We start from the raw sequence: 14,459 nt of genomic DNA, 5'->3' as shown, positions 1-14,459 counted from the left end.
AACTAGAGGAATATGAGGACTTCAAACTGGTACCTGAACCACCTGATGTAGTCAATATTCCTCTCATGCAATCATTAAACCACGATCATCACCTTTTTTTTAATGCTCTCAAAGGAGCCTCAAACATTGGTACTATGCGATTTCAAGGTACTATCAATGGGTCACCATTCAAGTACTACTTGATAATGATAGTTCAGATAACTTCTTGCAATCGTAGCTTGCCTATTGTTTGAAATTAGTTATTGAACACACTACTAGATTTCAAGTCTTAGTCGATAAAGGAAATTCCTTAACTATGGACGATAGGGTGAGGGTAGTTGACGTCTAGATCCAAGGGCACTCTTTAAAACTACCAATTTACTTATTGTCAATCTCGAGTGCAGATTTGGTCATAAGGGCAGATTAGTTAGCTACTTTGGGCCCCATAATTTTTACTACAGGGCTTTGACATTGAAGTTCTTTGTGGAAGGTAACTTTTATTACACTTCATGGTGATAAACCACAACTTCCGACTCTAGCCCAATACATCATCTTTGGAGATTTCAAAGGACTCGTGCCATATTGAACTATTTACACTACAATTTTAGCAACCTCATTGTATTGTTGATCACGGGCTGCAATTACCTGAGAATTTGGACCCTAAATTAGCATTACTTTTGCATACCTGTCATGATGTTTTTGCGGTTCCTACTGGTCTTCCTCCTAGTAAATCAAACGATCATTATATTCCTTTGATTACAAGAGCTAGTCCTATTAAGGTTAGACCCTATAGATACCCTCACAGTCAAAAGGAATAAATTGAGAAGATGGTCAGAGAGATGTTAGAAAAAGGCATTATAATGCCCAATAGTAGCCCCTTCTCTTCATCAATTATATTAGTTAAGAAGAAAGATGGTACTTGGAGATTTTGTATCCGACTACCGAGCCTTAAATTCCATAACCATTAAAGACAATTTTCCCATTCCCACTGTCGATGAGTTAATTGATGAGTTATTTGGGACTCAATATTTTTCTAAGCTTGATCTCTAGTTTGGCTATCATCAAATCTTGTTTAAAAAGGAAGACCGATATAAGACAACATTCAGAACACATGATGAGCACTATGAATGGCTTGTAATGTCATTTGGGTTGACGAATGCTTTAGCTACACTCTAGTGCTTGATCAATGAAACCTTTCAAGATATGTTGAGGAAATCTATGTTGGTTTTTTTTTACGACGTACTAGTATATAGTCCAACATGGTATTCTCATTTACAACAAGTAGAAGTTGTCTTGTAAGTACTAGGGAAGCACAAATTGCTTGCCAAGTTATCTAAGTGTTCATTTGGTCTTACTCAAGTGGAATACTTAGGATACACTGTTTCAGGTCAAGCAATTAAGGGGATTTTTGGGTCTTACGGGTTATTATAGGAAGTATATCAAGGGTTATGCATCTATTGCATCTCCTTTGACAAATTTGCTCAAGAAAGACAACTTTAAATGGGATGTTGTTGTTACTACAACTTTTGAAACACTCAAATTCGCTTTAACTTAGGCTCCAGTATTCGTTATTCTAGATTTTTCTATGGCTTTTGTATTAGAAACAGATGCATCAAGGACTGGTATAGAAGTCGTGCTTAGTCAAAACAATCATCCATTTGTTGTCTTTTCGAAGAAATTAAACCCCAGACTTCAGAAACAATCATCTTATAGGCGGGAATTATATGTCATCACTGAAGCGATAGAAAAATTCAAACATTACCTTCTGGGGCACAAGTTCTTAATTAGGACAAGTTAAAAGAGTCTCAGGAGCCTTAACCAGCAGTCATTACAAACGTATGAACAACAGTCTTTGTTGCATAAGTTGTTAGGCTACGACTTTACTATCGAGTACAAACCGAAGGACAATTTGGCAGCAAATGCTTTGTTTGGATCCTTTTTCATGGCATGGTCTCAACCAAACTTTGCAATTCTACCTATATTATGTGCCACGATTGCAACAAATACGGAATTAAACAACATTCATGAGTTATGTCACAAGGATACCCCTCCTGACCCTAATTATTCCATACATTATGAATTGTTATACTGGAATGGTAGACTAGTTATTCCTAGGAATCGTGACTTGACTCAACACATATTATATGAATTTCATTCTTCTCCACTTGGCAGACACTCAGGGTGTTGCAAGAAATGTATCTCGGATTGCTACACAACTTCACTAACAAGGTCTGCATAAAGACATAACTGATTTTGTTAAACAATGTCTCATTTGTCAACAGACTAAGTCTTCTAATACACTACCTTCCAGCTTATTGCATCATCTTTCCATTCCAACACAGATATGGGATGATATCGCGATGGATTTCATCACGGGCTACTCAATGCTTGTGGTTTTACAATGATCATGTTAGTGGTTGATAGACTTTCTAAGTATGTCCTTTTGCTCCTTTAAAAGCATATTACACTAGTGTGCAAGTAGTTTAATTGTTCATGCAAAAAGTGGTGAAATTGCATGGATTTCTTATGTTTATTGTATATAATAAAAACAGTTTTTATGAGTCAATTCTTGAAACAACTCTTCCAGTTGAGTGACACTTTTTTAGCCATGAGCATTGCATACCATCCTCAATCTTATATCAATATGAAGTTGTTAATTTTTTTTAGAAATGTATTTACGTTGTTTTGCTTATGACAATCCAAAGATGTGGCTGAAATTGTTACCTTGGGCATACTTTTAGTATAATACTTCGTACCACCTCAATATGGGTATGACGCCATTCAAAGTAGTTTATGGTCGAGATTCTCCTAAGATTGATAAGCATGTTACAGATTCAAAGGATCCTTTTACTTTGCAAGAATTGTTGCAACAACGTGATGATGTTCTACATCAATTAAAAGACAATTTGCATAAAGCCCAACAACAGTATATGAAGAACCAAACAAATAAGAGGAGACGTCATATGAAATTCAAAGTGAGAGATATGATGTTGGTTAAGCTCCAACCTTATAGACAAACTTCGAAATTGAGTATGTGATACTTTGGTTTTTTCCCTATTATCCAATGTATTGGTCTGGTGGCTTACAAGATGTTGTTGCCTTCAACTACTCAAATTTATCCTGTTTTTCATGTGTCGTAGTTGAAACCTTGCCACGATGTTCATAAAAAAATCATATATTTCACTTTTTCGAAAGGGGATCTTATATTACAACAGCATGAGAATTTGCACGCAGCCAACATATTTCTCAGATTTTGGTACATTAGAACAATATTAATCAACATGCTACTTGGAAGGATCTTTCTTACGTGCAAAACACTTATCTTGATTTCAGTCTTAAGGAGAAATGTACAGGTATAATTATGAGAAGAGTCAATTTCCATATAAAAAGATTATGTGTGAGGTAGAAATAATTATGTAAATGAGAGGGAAAAAAAAGGTTTGTTACATTTTGTTTTTCTGACTTGTTATGGTGTGGTAACCTTCTTTCCTTATAGAAAAGAAACTTTCGGTATAATAATACTTTCAGAGATATTTTTGCCTTTTGACCTTTGTCATTACATCTTTAAAATGGTGCGCATAATGGTGATAGTTGTAGGCGTTGGTAAGGGAAGATAAAAGGAGATGCATTAATTGAATGGAGTGCGATTTTTCATTACAAAATAAAAAGATATAGAAAGAAATAGTATGGCATATATACTATTCCCAACGGGACAAACTTAGATACTGCCCCCCAAAAGAATACCATCAGAACTACCAAAACGGAGATTTCTCCTTAAGTAATAATAGCCAATAGAAATCTAATGCACTACGATATTTATACTAAAAACACTTAAAAAATTGCTCCTCTTGTCCTTTTCTGCTTTTTGCTTCAATTTCTTCTCTTTGTGAGCATCAGTTTTACCTTCACTCAGATTGCATCGTACACAGTCGTAGACAGAAAAATGCATTAGTAAGACTCACGTAGCTTAAGTTCAGTGACTTCGCAAAACTCGGGCAAAAACCAGTTAAATGTTCAATGGTTCAGACTCGCCGTCCCTATCCTTCAGTTGCCAATCTGTTGCTTCTGTTTCAAACAAAAATAATCCCAGCAAAAGTAAGAACGTTTATTTTTATAGGGTCATGCCAAATGACACACAGCTCTAGTATTGGATTCCTATAAAAGAAAAGGAGGGATAGCACGTGAATTAATCCTTTTCCAGATAAAAGAAGCTTCCCAAGTTAACCAAAATAGGAATCAATATCACATCTTACAGCCGAGAAATTGTTTGGCTTTGCTGAACTGTCAGAGACTACAAGAACAACCTTAGGAAGGAATAATAAACCAAAGCTATACCAGTAGTTCCCAGATGGGATAAATTTAAAACACAACCAATTAGTTTAAATAAGGTTTCTGCCCATCCCAATCCTATTTCTAAATCAACTTAAGCAGCAGATAATTGATAATTTGTGTAAGGGTCTTACTTGGCTTATCTGAAATCGCCATCAGTCGCCTTTGCAAGATGCAAGCCACCAAAAGGAAAATTGAGCACATGCCAAACATAACAGTGATGGGGAATGCATCAACCTGCACAGAGAAAATACACAATCAGTCAAAAACAAATAAAAAATTATGATACTATTAAGATAACGCATTGTATTAAAGTAGAAGATTGTGTAACATACATTGTACAGCACGACACACACAAAAATGTTCAGAGGAATGCGGAAAAAGTTCATGATGGTGCTCCTGGCCTCCTCGGGAATGTATTGAGATCTCATCTTCATAATGGATGGCCAGAATATGCCAACACAACTCTCAAAAGCACAGAAGCCAAGAAGTTGAATGCAGCCAGTGAATGAGATGTTTCCACCTTTCACCCCAGTAGGAACTACCAAGAACTGTTACACAATAACAAAGACAATATATAGAAAAATGGTGTGAGATGTTAATCAGAATACTAGGGGAATGAGAGGAGTATATTGGAAGAATAGCATACAGTGGTCAAAATTGGGAGCATCAGAGCAGCAGAAGAAACTGCAAAAACAATTTGCATATAGCTCTCTACTCGGAGTGCAGACCGGGCCATCAACCTGGATGCAAGTGAGCTTCCCAACATTGAAGCCAACATGAAAGTTGCAAAAATAAAACCATGGGGAATCTCTTCATCGTTTGGGCTCAATGCAGGAGTCCATAGAAACACAAAGGTGTACATTGAACCTTCAAAGAGAGACTGTATGGCACCCAGCAAGGCAATTTTTTCATCTGAGAACAAAGAATACAAGATGAGTTGAATAAAATAAATAATAACAGAATAAGAAATACGAAAGTATCACTTTGCTGGATCAGTTTCATTTAAGGGAGCTTAAATAACACCTATTATATAGTTTGGAGAAAAAGTTTACAGCTACTATTGGTTACAATGAAGTACAAGTTTTTTACATGTAAACTGATATATAGATTAATATGACGGGTAAAGAGTTTCGGAGTTCAACTTTACTGTATCAAACCATTGCATAAAAACAACGAGAAAATAAATGAAGGTAAGGAATCTACCTGAAGCAATGGCAACAGCAGCACCCCTGAATTGGGTAAGCAAGTCCTTGCTCTCGGAAGGATCCCCAAAATTTTCCGTCCATGAAGATAGTATGATGGCCATACCAATAGCAAGAAAACATGAAGCAGCATCAAAGGGGGCCACAGGTCCAAGAGCCAATGTATCAACAAGGACGTTTCCAAACAGACCAGACAAAATAGCAACAAGGCCATTTCCAAGAAATATAGCCTTTGAGAATGTTAATGATAGCCATTGTTGGTCAAAGCCCCTCTGACAAATTAAAGTTAAAAAAAACAGAGAACATTCAGAATCATAAATACACAACGTAACAAAATGGATGTCAAGACAAAATAAAAAACCATATTAACGAGAAGCGTATGCTGAAAACTATCTCAAGTATACACCGTGAACTTAATTTAATATCCATTTAATGAATCCAAATACCAAAATGCAATTTTCTCTATTGATATATTTACATGATTTACTGAACCAAGACACTTACTCTAAACATAGACATAACGATACACTTTTCTAACTACTTTTGAAATTTTTAGGTGCAAAATTTTGAGTAGTGTTTAGACTCTTAAAGAGTAACATCTTAAGAAGTCATGCAACTACATACAAGACTAGCCCAATTTGGAATTACAGTCCAAAATAATCGAGCTAAATTATCATTACGAGGACATAAACCCGGCTCTTGAGCCCGTGGCAGTTCAATTACATTGTATAATTCAAGTCAGATACACCCTGCAAATAGACATAAATCTAAAACCATATATGAAGGCAGTAGTGAAGTGCACTTTCTCAATGTCTTATATCAATATCTCCCGAGAAAATATTCTTAGTATAGAGCATATAAGCTTTAAATCAAACAATTATTTATTCCTCACCTTGAAGTGCTCAGCAACAAGCCACGATTCAAATGCTGAAAACAGAAGTGAAGTAGCAATGCCTCCCAAAATACGACCCAACATCAGGACCTTGTATTGAGGAGAATGCTTGGTGATGCAGCTCAAAATGTAGGTTATGCAGTAAGTCACACAAGCCCTCTTTCGGCCTCTGATTTCAGGATAAGATGCATGAGACACTGAAAAAAAATCTATGACAGGTGCGCAGCAAGATATAATAATAAACAGAAAAGTCATCTCACTGTTTGTCAGCCAGAGATCCAACAATTGTTCCAAAGAGCATGGAAGACCCAAAACCAGCAATGAAGAGTTGTCCGATCTCACCTTTCCCATATCCATATGTACTATAAAGGTAGTACACATATGGACCTTGTAGCCAATCTCCAGCTTTAACCATAGAAACGGCAACCCATTAGATTTCCATAAAACTAAAACAAGCAACTCCAATCCCAACTTGATATTTTAAAAAATAGCACGATCACATGTAGAAGTTGCAGTCATACACAAACAACCGACAAAGAGAGCTACCTCTGATAATAAATTTCAGATTTGTGCATTTTCAATTTCCCAATCACCAAAACCATTCTCCTCAGTCTCAATGACGAAAAAACGTAATTAAGATCAGCAAACATATAAACTAAAATAAATTCAATAAATCAACCACTTTAAGAGATAGACAACTTAACTAAATTAAAATGTCCTTTTAAATACCATCTCATCTAACATCATTCCAATCAGAAAGCCAAGTTTAAATAAGACAACGAGCGGAGTAAAACACAAAGTGTAATGCAATGCACAGTGTAGAAATGCACTATTAACAAAAAAAGAAAGAAAGAAAAAAGAAAAAGAAATCACAATTTCCAGAACTGACACGTCACTACAATCAGAGACTCTAATCGTCAGGATCCGCCTGAAACGCTTTCGATTTCTCGCTACAATCAATTTCACAAATAACAGGACGCAAGGTAATAACAAACAAACAATGGCGTCCTTGATTCAATTATAATTTCGGTGATAATTAATATTCCGTGACGAAAAAATAAAAGGAAAATTATGGCGAGAGAAAAAAACAAAATAATAGGGCGAGCATTGAAGGTATTGGAATAGAGAAATGAAAGAAGGAAGAGGCAGATCAAGCGGAATGAGAGAAGCGAAGGAAGAGATCGAGCGAGATCTAAAGAGATGGAGAGAGATCTGTACCCATCATGAGGGAATAGACAAGAAGGTAGTTGTTCTTGAAGGAATTGAATGCTGAAGATGTGTTGATTCGGTCTTTGTTGCTCTTGCTCAGTTCCAGAGCTGCCACAACCGCGGCCAAACCACCAAACACCGCGTAGAAGAACAACTCCATTTTCACTCACCCAACGATTTCTCTGTCTTTCTCTTTCTCTTTCTCTTCCTGTGCGAGTTCAGTGAGAGAGGAACCAAGCCAGGGAGGGTTATATATATGCCTCTAAATGCTGCTTTTATCCGCTGCAGCCACTCCACCTTCAGGAAACTGATTAAACCGGTTTTGCCTTTATGATACTGCCACTCCCCGGTAATCCATTTGCTTTCCACATGCAAAAATAAAACACTGTCACGTCCAATCCTTTTTTTAGTTGTTCGACCTGCTTATTTTTTATTTTACAAAAAACAAGATACTTTCATTTTATAAGTAATTCTAAGTAAATCTTATATATCAAGATATTATAAAACAAATTTATCTTACCATTTAACCATGAACCACTATCCAAGTTAAGCTTACTAATATTATCATCCAACGATAGTGTAGCTTTTTTAACAATATTATTAGCTAAGTTTAACCTTAGCAGTCATTGGTGTAAAAAACACCATTCAATTTATGGGTGTATTTTATTTTCTTAATTTATCACAATATTATTTCATAAGTTAATTATGATTAAATAGTATTAATAATAATTAAAAGTATTGTAGTTAGTGTAATATATTAAATAAGAATATAGAAAATAGAGAATTATAAATAAATATTTTAAAATAAAGAGATCAAGTATTTTAATGTTAAAATAATTCAATAATATAAATAAAAGTTCATAAAAACATCTCATTATCTAAAACGCTCACTATTTAAAACACTCATTATCTCTTTAAAACTCATTCTTTGAGTTTTTCTTACTTTTCTCTTTAAGATTTATGAATATTTATTCATGTGTTTGACGATCAGGAAGTGAGAGATCACGACACTGAGTTATTCATTATCTACCCACCAGTTTTCCTTATAGAGCAAGTAAGTTTCTACTCATTTTTCTCTAAGCCTTAATTTAAGGCATATACATATAAGTTTCTTCGCATGTGTCATCTACTCTCTTTTTCTAGCTCCTTGGTTACCAGAGGTCCTAAGGACTTTCTTTTATCACGACTTTATGGTTTGTAGGCGTTTTTAGAGTTCCTTCACCCGAGTCAGGGTAATACGCCGTATAGAGTCGTGGTAGTTTTCCTAATCATGTAAGGGAAACTAATGATCTTTCTTTAATTTTATTTGATATGGATGTTTGGTGGTTGTGAGTATGTTATGTTGAATTAGTTGTAATTGAAATATCTTGTTAGTGTTAATTTCATTTGAATGAGTGTAATTAGCTATTTGATGCTTGATGCCTTGGATGATGTTATTTTAGACTTGATTAGTCTTGTGAGTGTTGGTGTTGTGAATTTTAAATGTATACGATTGAAGTGTTGCTTAGAAGTGGAAATTAGGTTGAGTTATAAGTAGTTTTGGTTTAAAGGTGTTGATAGGTGAGATTTTGAAGGGCTTAATGGGTTGAACTGAGTTTTTAGGTCTGTCCTAAGGTTATTTAAAACTTGTTTGAATTTTGAGATATGAGAAATTTGATGTAGAATTTAGTGGTTGTTAGTAGAGTATGTCTTTGTATGGTTTTTGGTTCATTTAAGTGGTTTTGACTAGTGAAATTTTAATGTAATAGGTCTGAAATAGAATGTTTGGGGTTAGTTGTTAGGTCATTTTTAACTGGTTTAGATCCCTATATTATTCATTTATCTATTAGAAAATGTAAAAGTGAGTTTAGGTAATTTGTAGTCAAGTTGGCTTAGGTTATCTAATTTGAGTTATAGACATGTTTTTAAATCATTGTCTAAGATGTCATTTTGATCATTTAGATAAGTATGGAGAGCAACCAAGGTCAAATTAAAGGTCTTTTCTCTTTGGGTATGGCGCTTAGCAGAAGTCTATGCGTTAAGTGGAGAGAATGTGCTGCTCAGCACCAGCGCTTTTGCTTTCACTCTTTGTTATTTCATTCCTTAGCTTTTGTGGTTTCTTTTAAGGGTTGATCACTAGTGCAGAAAGGGCTTTAGACGTCTGTTCTTTTGGCTTTTTGACGTCCGACCTGTACCCGACGTCTTTGTGGGTGACGTTAGTCAGACGTCCGTTGTGTCAGGCCCGACGTCTATATAGACGTCCGTTGTGTCAGGCCCGACGTCTATATAGACGTCTGGTGTGTCAGGCCCGACGTCTATATAGACGTCCGTTGTGTCATGCCCGACGTCTATATAGACGTCCGATGAAGCCACCACGGACGTCTACATGCCTGAACGGGTTGTTTAGGGATCAGGGGTTTGGACGTCGGTTTGTGCACTGCCAGACGTCTATAGACGTCCGTCAGTGCACTAACCGACGTCTACTGGGCGTTTTTTTTTTAAAATCAATTTATTTTTGCATTAAAACCACACCTGAAAAGCAGAAAATTGTCCTAGAACAATATAGTATAGTATATATGCGTTTCATATAAAGAAAGTTCTACTTAATGTACAAAATAATCCAATACCAAAACTATCAATATATAAACTTAAACTAAAACTAAGCAATGTTCAACAACAAATAAAATTGTTCCTAACTCCATCTTTGCAGAAGATAAGTTGTCCACTCCTGCCTTATCTGCCTAATTGTGTCCTCTGGTATAGGAGATGTACTCTTGAAGCCTGCAAAATTGAAGAAGGATTCATTATGGTTTCATATATGTTTAAAGATGAATTTGATTTGTAATGTATTCAAGGTATGCATCATTACCTCATTCCAGTCATCTGTAATCACAGCTCAAATGATGGTCTTAATCCAACACATGACATAGAAGCCACATTCCCATTAATCCTGTTGCTGGTTACACTAAAATGACAAACTAAATAGTCCAGAATTTAGATCATTCAATAACATAGAAAATGAATTACAACTATAAATGACTTACAACCTTTGGATATAAAATTTGAACTAGTTGACCCCGAGATTTACCAATAACTCTGTACAAATTGAAAACACAAAGTAAAATTATCATAACTATATTTATCATAAAAGTTTAAGGTGAACATCAAATTCAAAGTCATTTTTGGAGAAACACTTACCCTTGAAGCATGGTTCTCAAGTCATTTTTCATCTTCCTGTGCAACGAACAAAACCATATAATTTTACATTGTTTGGGAATGATGACCATCAGCTGCCAGTGCGACCTATCACGAAGGACAAATAGTTATTTAACTAAGTAATTAAGGAAACTTTAATAATGAACTTTTACATATAACAACACCTACCCATCAATGTATGGCACAAGGTATACGTCTCTTTTTGACTCATCCATCCATGTTTGCAAATAATGTTTTCTGTTTTCAAGTGTGTTACCAGAAGGTTGAATGGTCTGAGGTTCAACAAATTCGTACATGGAAGACCGACCTTGGTCTACAACGATTGTGTCCATGTACCTAAAACAACAAAGTTAAGTTGTTAGAAACTATAGGAATCAAACAAAAAGAAATATGGAAGATAAAATTAACTATCTTACATGCACCACAGTTGAATGATGGAAATATTCAACATCCTGTCTCCCCCAATCACCTCCAATGCATCAGGCAATGTGATATATACTGGCACATGGGGGGCAGACCAAATACTCTCAAATCCTAGTATAGTTCTAATGGTGCTCTCTTCAACCTGGGTAATCTTGTCATTAGCTTTGATAAAGGATCATCCTCCGCTTCAGCCATGTCATCATCTTCATGTATGACTTAATCATGAATCGACTGCTTCTGAGGACGTGTGAACTGAAGATAAGAATTTCATCAAAGAGTTATCAACAAATATTTTTAAACTTAACGTAAAAAATACTAATAACAAAGACATTATACCTGTGGAGTAGCGATGTGTGACATGATCAATGCTCTAGGCCCGGCTATAAATGATCTTATGGCCTCCCCCACAAAATTAATTTCTGGAGTGGGTACAGGCACTTGAGCCTGGGGATCCCGAATCTCGTCAATCGTCACACACACGTGGTGGGGTAATATGAGAACACCATGAATAGTCTGCCCTCCCTCAAGCACTCGTCTGACAGCCACAATGCGTGGGGGATCCCCATCAACTAACAACTCATATTGACCGCTATACTGATTAGGTTCTACAGCAGAGCATGATCCTCTAGGTGCTGACACGAGGTGGTGTGGGAGTTTCAGCGGGCCCCGTGTTGCCCTGCGTCATGGAATGCAGCTTCTCTTCAAGTGCTCTTTGTATTTCTTTTTGTTCTTGTAGCTGCTTCATGAATCGTTGCTCCATTGATCTCATGCTTTGGTTGAGTCTTTCCTCCCATTGAAGATCCAACTGCCTTAGTGCCTCCTGACTCATTGATTGAGTGGTTTTCTGTGTAGGGCCAAAGTAGTCACGAAGACCAATCGTCCCAGGAACTCCACGTACACGTCATGGGTGCTCGGGCTTTCCAATGGCCGTTGTTAGAATGTCGTCCCTACCTTGGCCAACAAATGTTCCCTGAGTCTGCTGCTCAACCAACTCATCATGCACATAAAAAAACCAAGTTACTTAGAAGACATGTTGTGATAGATACACAATCAAACAATGTTTAGAATTTGAACTTACAATTCTTTGTGAGATCAAGGCAGCTGAGGAAGATGTCATGTTCCCATCAGATTTAGTCTGAGCAGCCTTCCACAGCTCGTACTTAGCAGGTTCAGGTGCTAAGTTCGACGACTCAAGTCCCAAGGCATCCGCTCTAGACTTTCTAATTTTTTTTCCAGTTTTATATAACCACCTCGTGATAACAAGTGTGGTGCATCGTTTAGCCGTTGTCTTTCTTGGGCGGCTAACCTTTTACCCTGTGAAACCATGTATATAAATAAGTGTAAAATCAAAAAGAACTCAATGAAAGACTTTTCAGATGTTAAGAAATAAACTTTCCATTCCTCAGATTCTCTAGATGCATGAAACTGTATCCACTCCTCCTCTGTGAAGGTATATTGCTGACATGAATTTTCATGTTGTCTGTCTCCAAAGACATATAGTCGTGTCAGCCTTGTCTTCAAATCCCTCCATCTTATCGCTATATGCGCTAACACTTTCTTTCTAATTTGTATTGTGTTTGGAATATCATAATGTTGCTGTTTAAAACAAAACACATGTTATTGATTTGAAAAGATTAAAGAAATAAGTATATCAACAGTGTTGTAAGTAAACATACCTGAATATCTTGCCATAAGAGGTTCTTGTCGACCTCTGGGACGTCATCCCAAGTTGCATGAAGGATAGAGACATGGCTTTTTGCTAACTTACCCAGATAACTCCTAAACCTATCAGCATTTGGCCCTGATGCCTAACCTGATCTGGGGTCAATGTTAACATGTCTCCTCTGTCCATCAACGCGTCCGGATGTCACATCTGCCAATCGTGTGATGCCTCGACCACTTCTGGTCTGTCCTGATCCTGAGTCTAAGGCCGACATACCTGAAAAATTGTACAATGTTAGTAATAATTCAATTATGATGAACATAAATATAAAGTCAATACAAAAAATATCACAACCTATTAAGATATTGTTTTCTCCCAAATCCCTTCATTGTGATCACTACGAATTACTTGGATGACATCGACAACGTCATCAATTGGGTCTTCAATGGGTATAGATGCAACAAATGTTGTCTCAAGTATATGAAGAGAATCGTCATCATCATGTCCATGCATGTTTTTTCCTTATAAAACCACTGACCATTTTTTATTCGCTGGATCATTTACGTAAAATATTTGTCTTGCTTGACTAGCCATGATAAATGGTTCATCAGTGTAATTCATCTTGTTCAAGTCTACCAATGTGAAACCAAAGTCATCTGTCATGACACCATAATTTATATCAACCCATTTACACTTGAAAACTGGGACTCTAAAAGTGACATAATCAACTTCCCATATTTCTTGTATTATTCCAAAATAACTCATGGATGTTGTGATTGGATTTTTATCTTTAGAACTAGCAAAGTGGACAGCCTTAGCTTGTAGTGTGACGCCACTATTTTGAACTCTACTTTTGTCATCTTCTACCTTTGTCTCAAAAGAAATATTGTTTATATAGTACCCACCATATGTAATGACATCTGCGTTCGGTCCACGAGATAACCTCAATAAACTTTCAGAAACATGTGGAGTCGCATAAATCTTTTTCTTAAACCATTGTAAGAAGGTTTTCACATGTTCACTAAGATGCCATTTTTCACTCATTCTTGGGTTTGTTGCCTTTATTTCATTAACGTGGTCAGAAATGTAAGGAATCACATCAACAGTGTTGTTTAAGACGTACAAATGAGCTTGGTCAGCTTCTTTTCTGCTAACACTTTGAATTCTCACACCTCGAACACCCTTACCTTCACATTTTCCTTCATGTCTGCTCTTGGGAAGACCCACTAGTTCACAAGATGGCATATAACTTGAACAAAATTCAATGGCTTCCTCTACAATGTATCGCTCTATGATTGAAGCTTCTGGTCTATACTGATTCTTGACATATCCCTTTAAGATCTTCATGTATCTTTCAACTGGGTACATCCACCTTAAGAATTTTTTTTGAGGGGCCCCTCCACAACAGACATTTAAGAGGCTGACGGGATAGTTGAAGAGTTAATTGCTTCAGCCTCTTAAACGTCCGTTGGAGTGGCCCCGACGTCTATAATATTATACACGTCGGGGCCCCTCCACAACGGACGTTTACAGTCAAACTTATTTACGAAAATGTCATCGGTCA

At 36.5% G+C, this 14,459-nt stretch overlaps 1 protein-coding gene and 1 pseudogene across 1 annotated transcript; both read right to left on the bottom strand.

Moving 5' to 3' along the window:
* Window positions 1-3,583: 3,583 nt before the first annotated feature.
* On the bottom strand, window positions 3,584-7,842 carry LOC148203909 (Major facilitator superfamily protein). Its single transcript, XM_088106672.1, has 8 exons — window positions 7,624-7,842; window positions 6,666-6,810; window positions 6,406-6,574; window positions 5,515-5,785; window positions 4,958-5,223; window positions 4,644-4,859; window positions 4,443-4,545; window positions 3,584-4,044 (listed from the first exon to the last, which is right to left on the bottom strand). The coding sequence occupies exons 1-8, from the start codon at window positions 7,772-7,774 to the stop codon at window positions 3,986-3,988; spliced, it is 1,380 nt and encodes a 459-aa protein (XP_087962798.1). The 5' UTR covers window positions 7,775-7,842; the 3' UTR covers window positions 3,584-3,985.
* Window positions 7,843-13,252: 5,410 nt separating this feature from the next.
* On the bottom strand, window positions 13,253-13,939 carry LOC148203908 (uncharacterized; annotated as a pseudogene).
* Between the last annotated feature and the right edge of the window lie 520 nt (window positions 13,940-14,459).

Source organism: Vigna umbellata, chromosome 2 (assembly GCF_029865625.1).
Source record: "Vigna umbellata cultivar VRB3 chromosome 2, Vumbellata_1.0, whole genome shotgun sequence".
Lineage (NCBI taxonomy): Eukaryota > Viridiplantae > Streptophyta > Magnoliopsida > Fabales > Fabaceae > Vigna > Vigna umbellata.
Note: the sequence above shows the minus strand (reverse complement) of the source record. Positions and strands in the feature narration are given on the sequence as shown.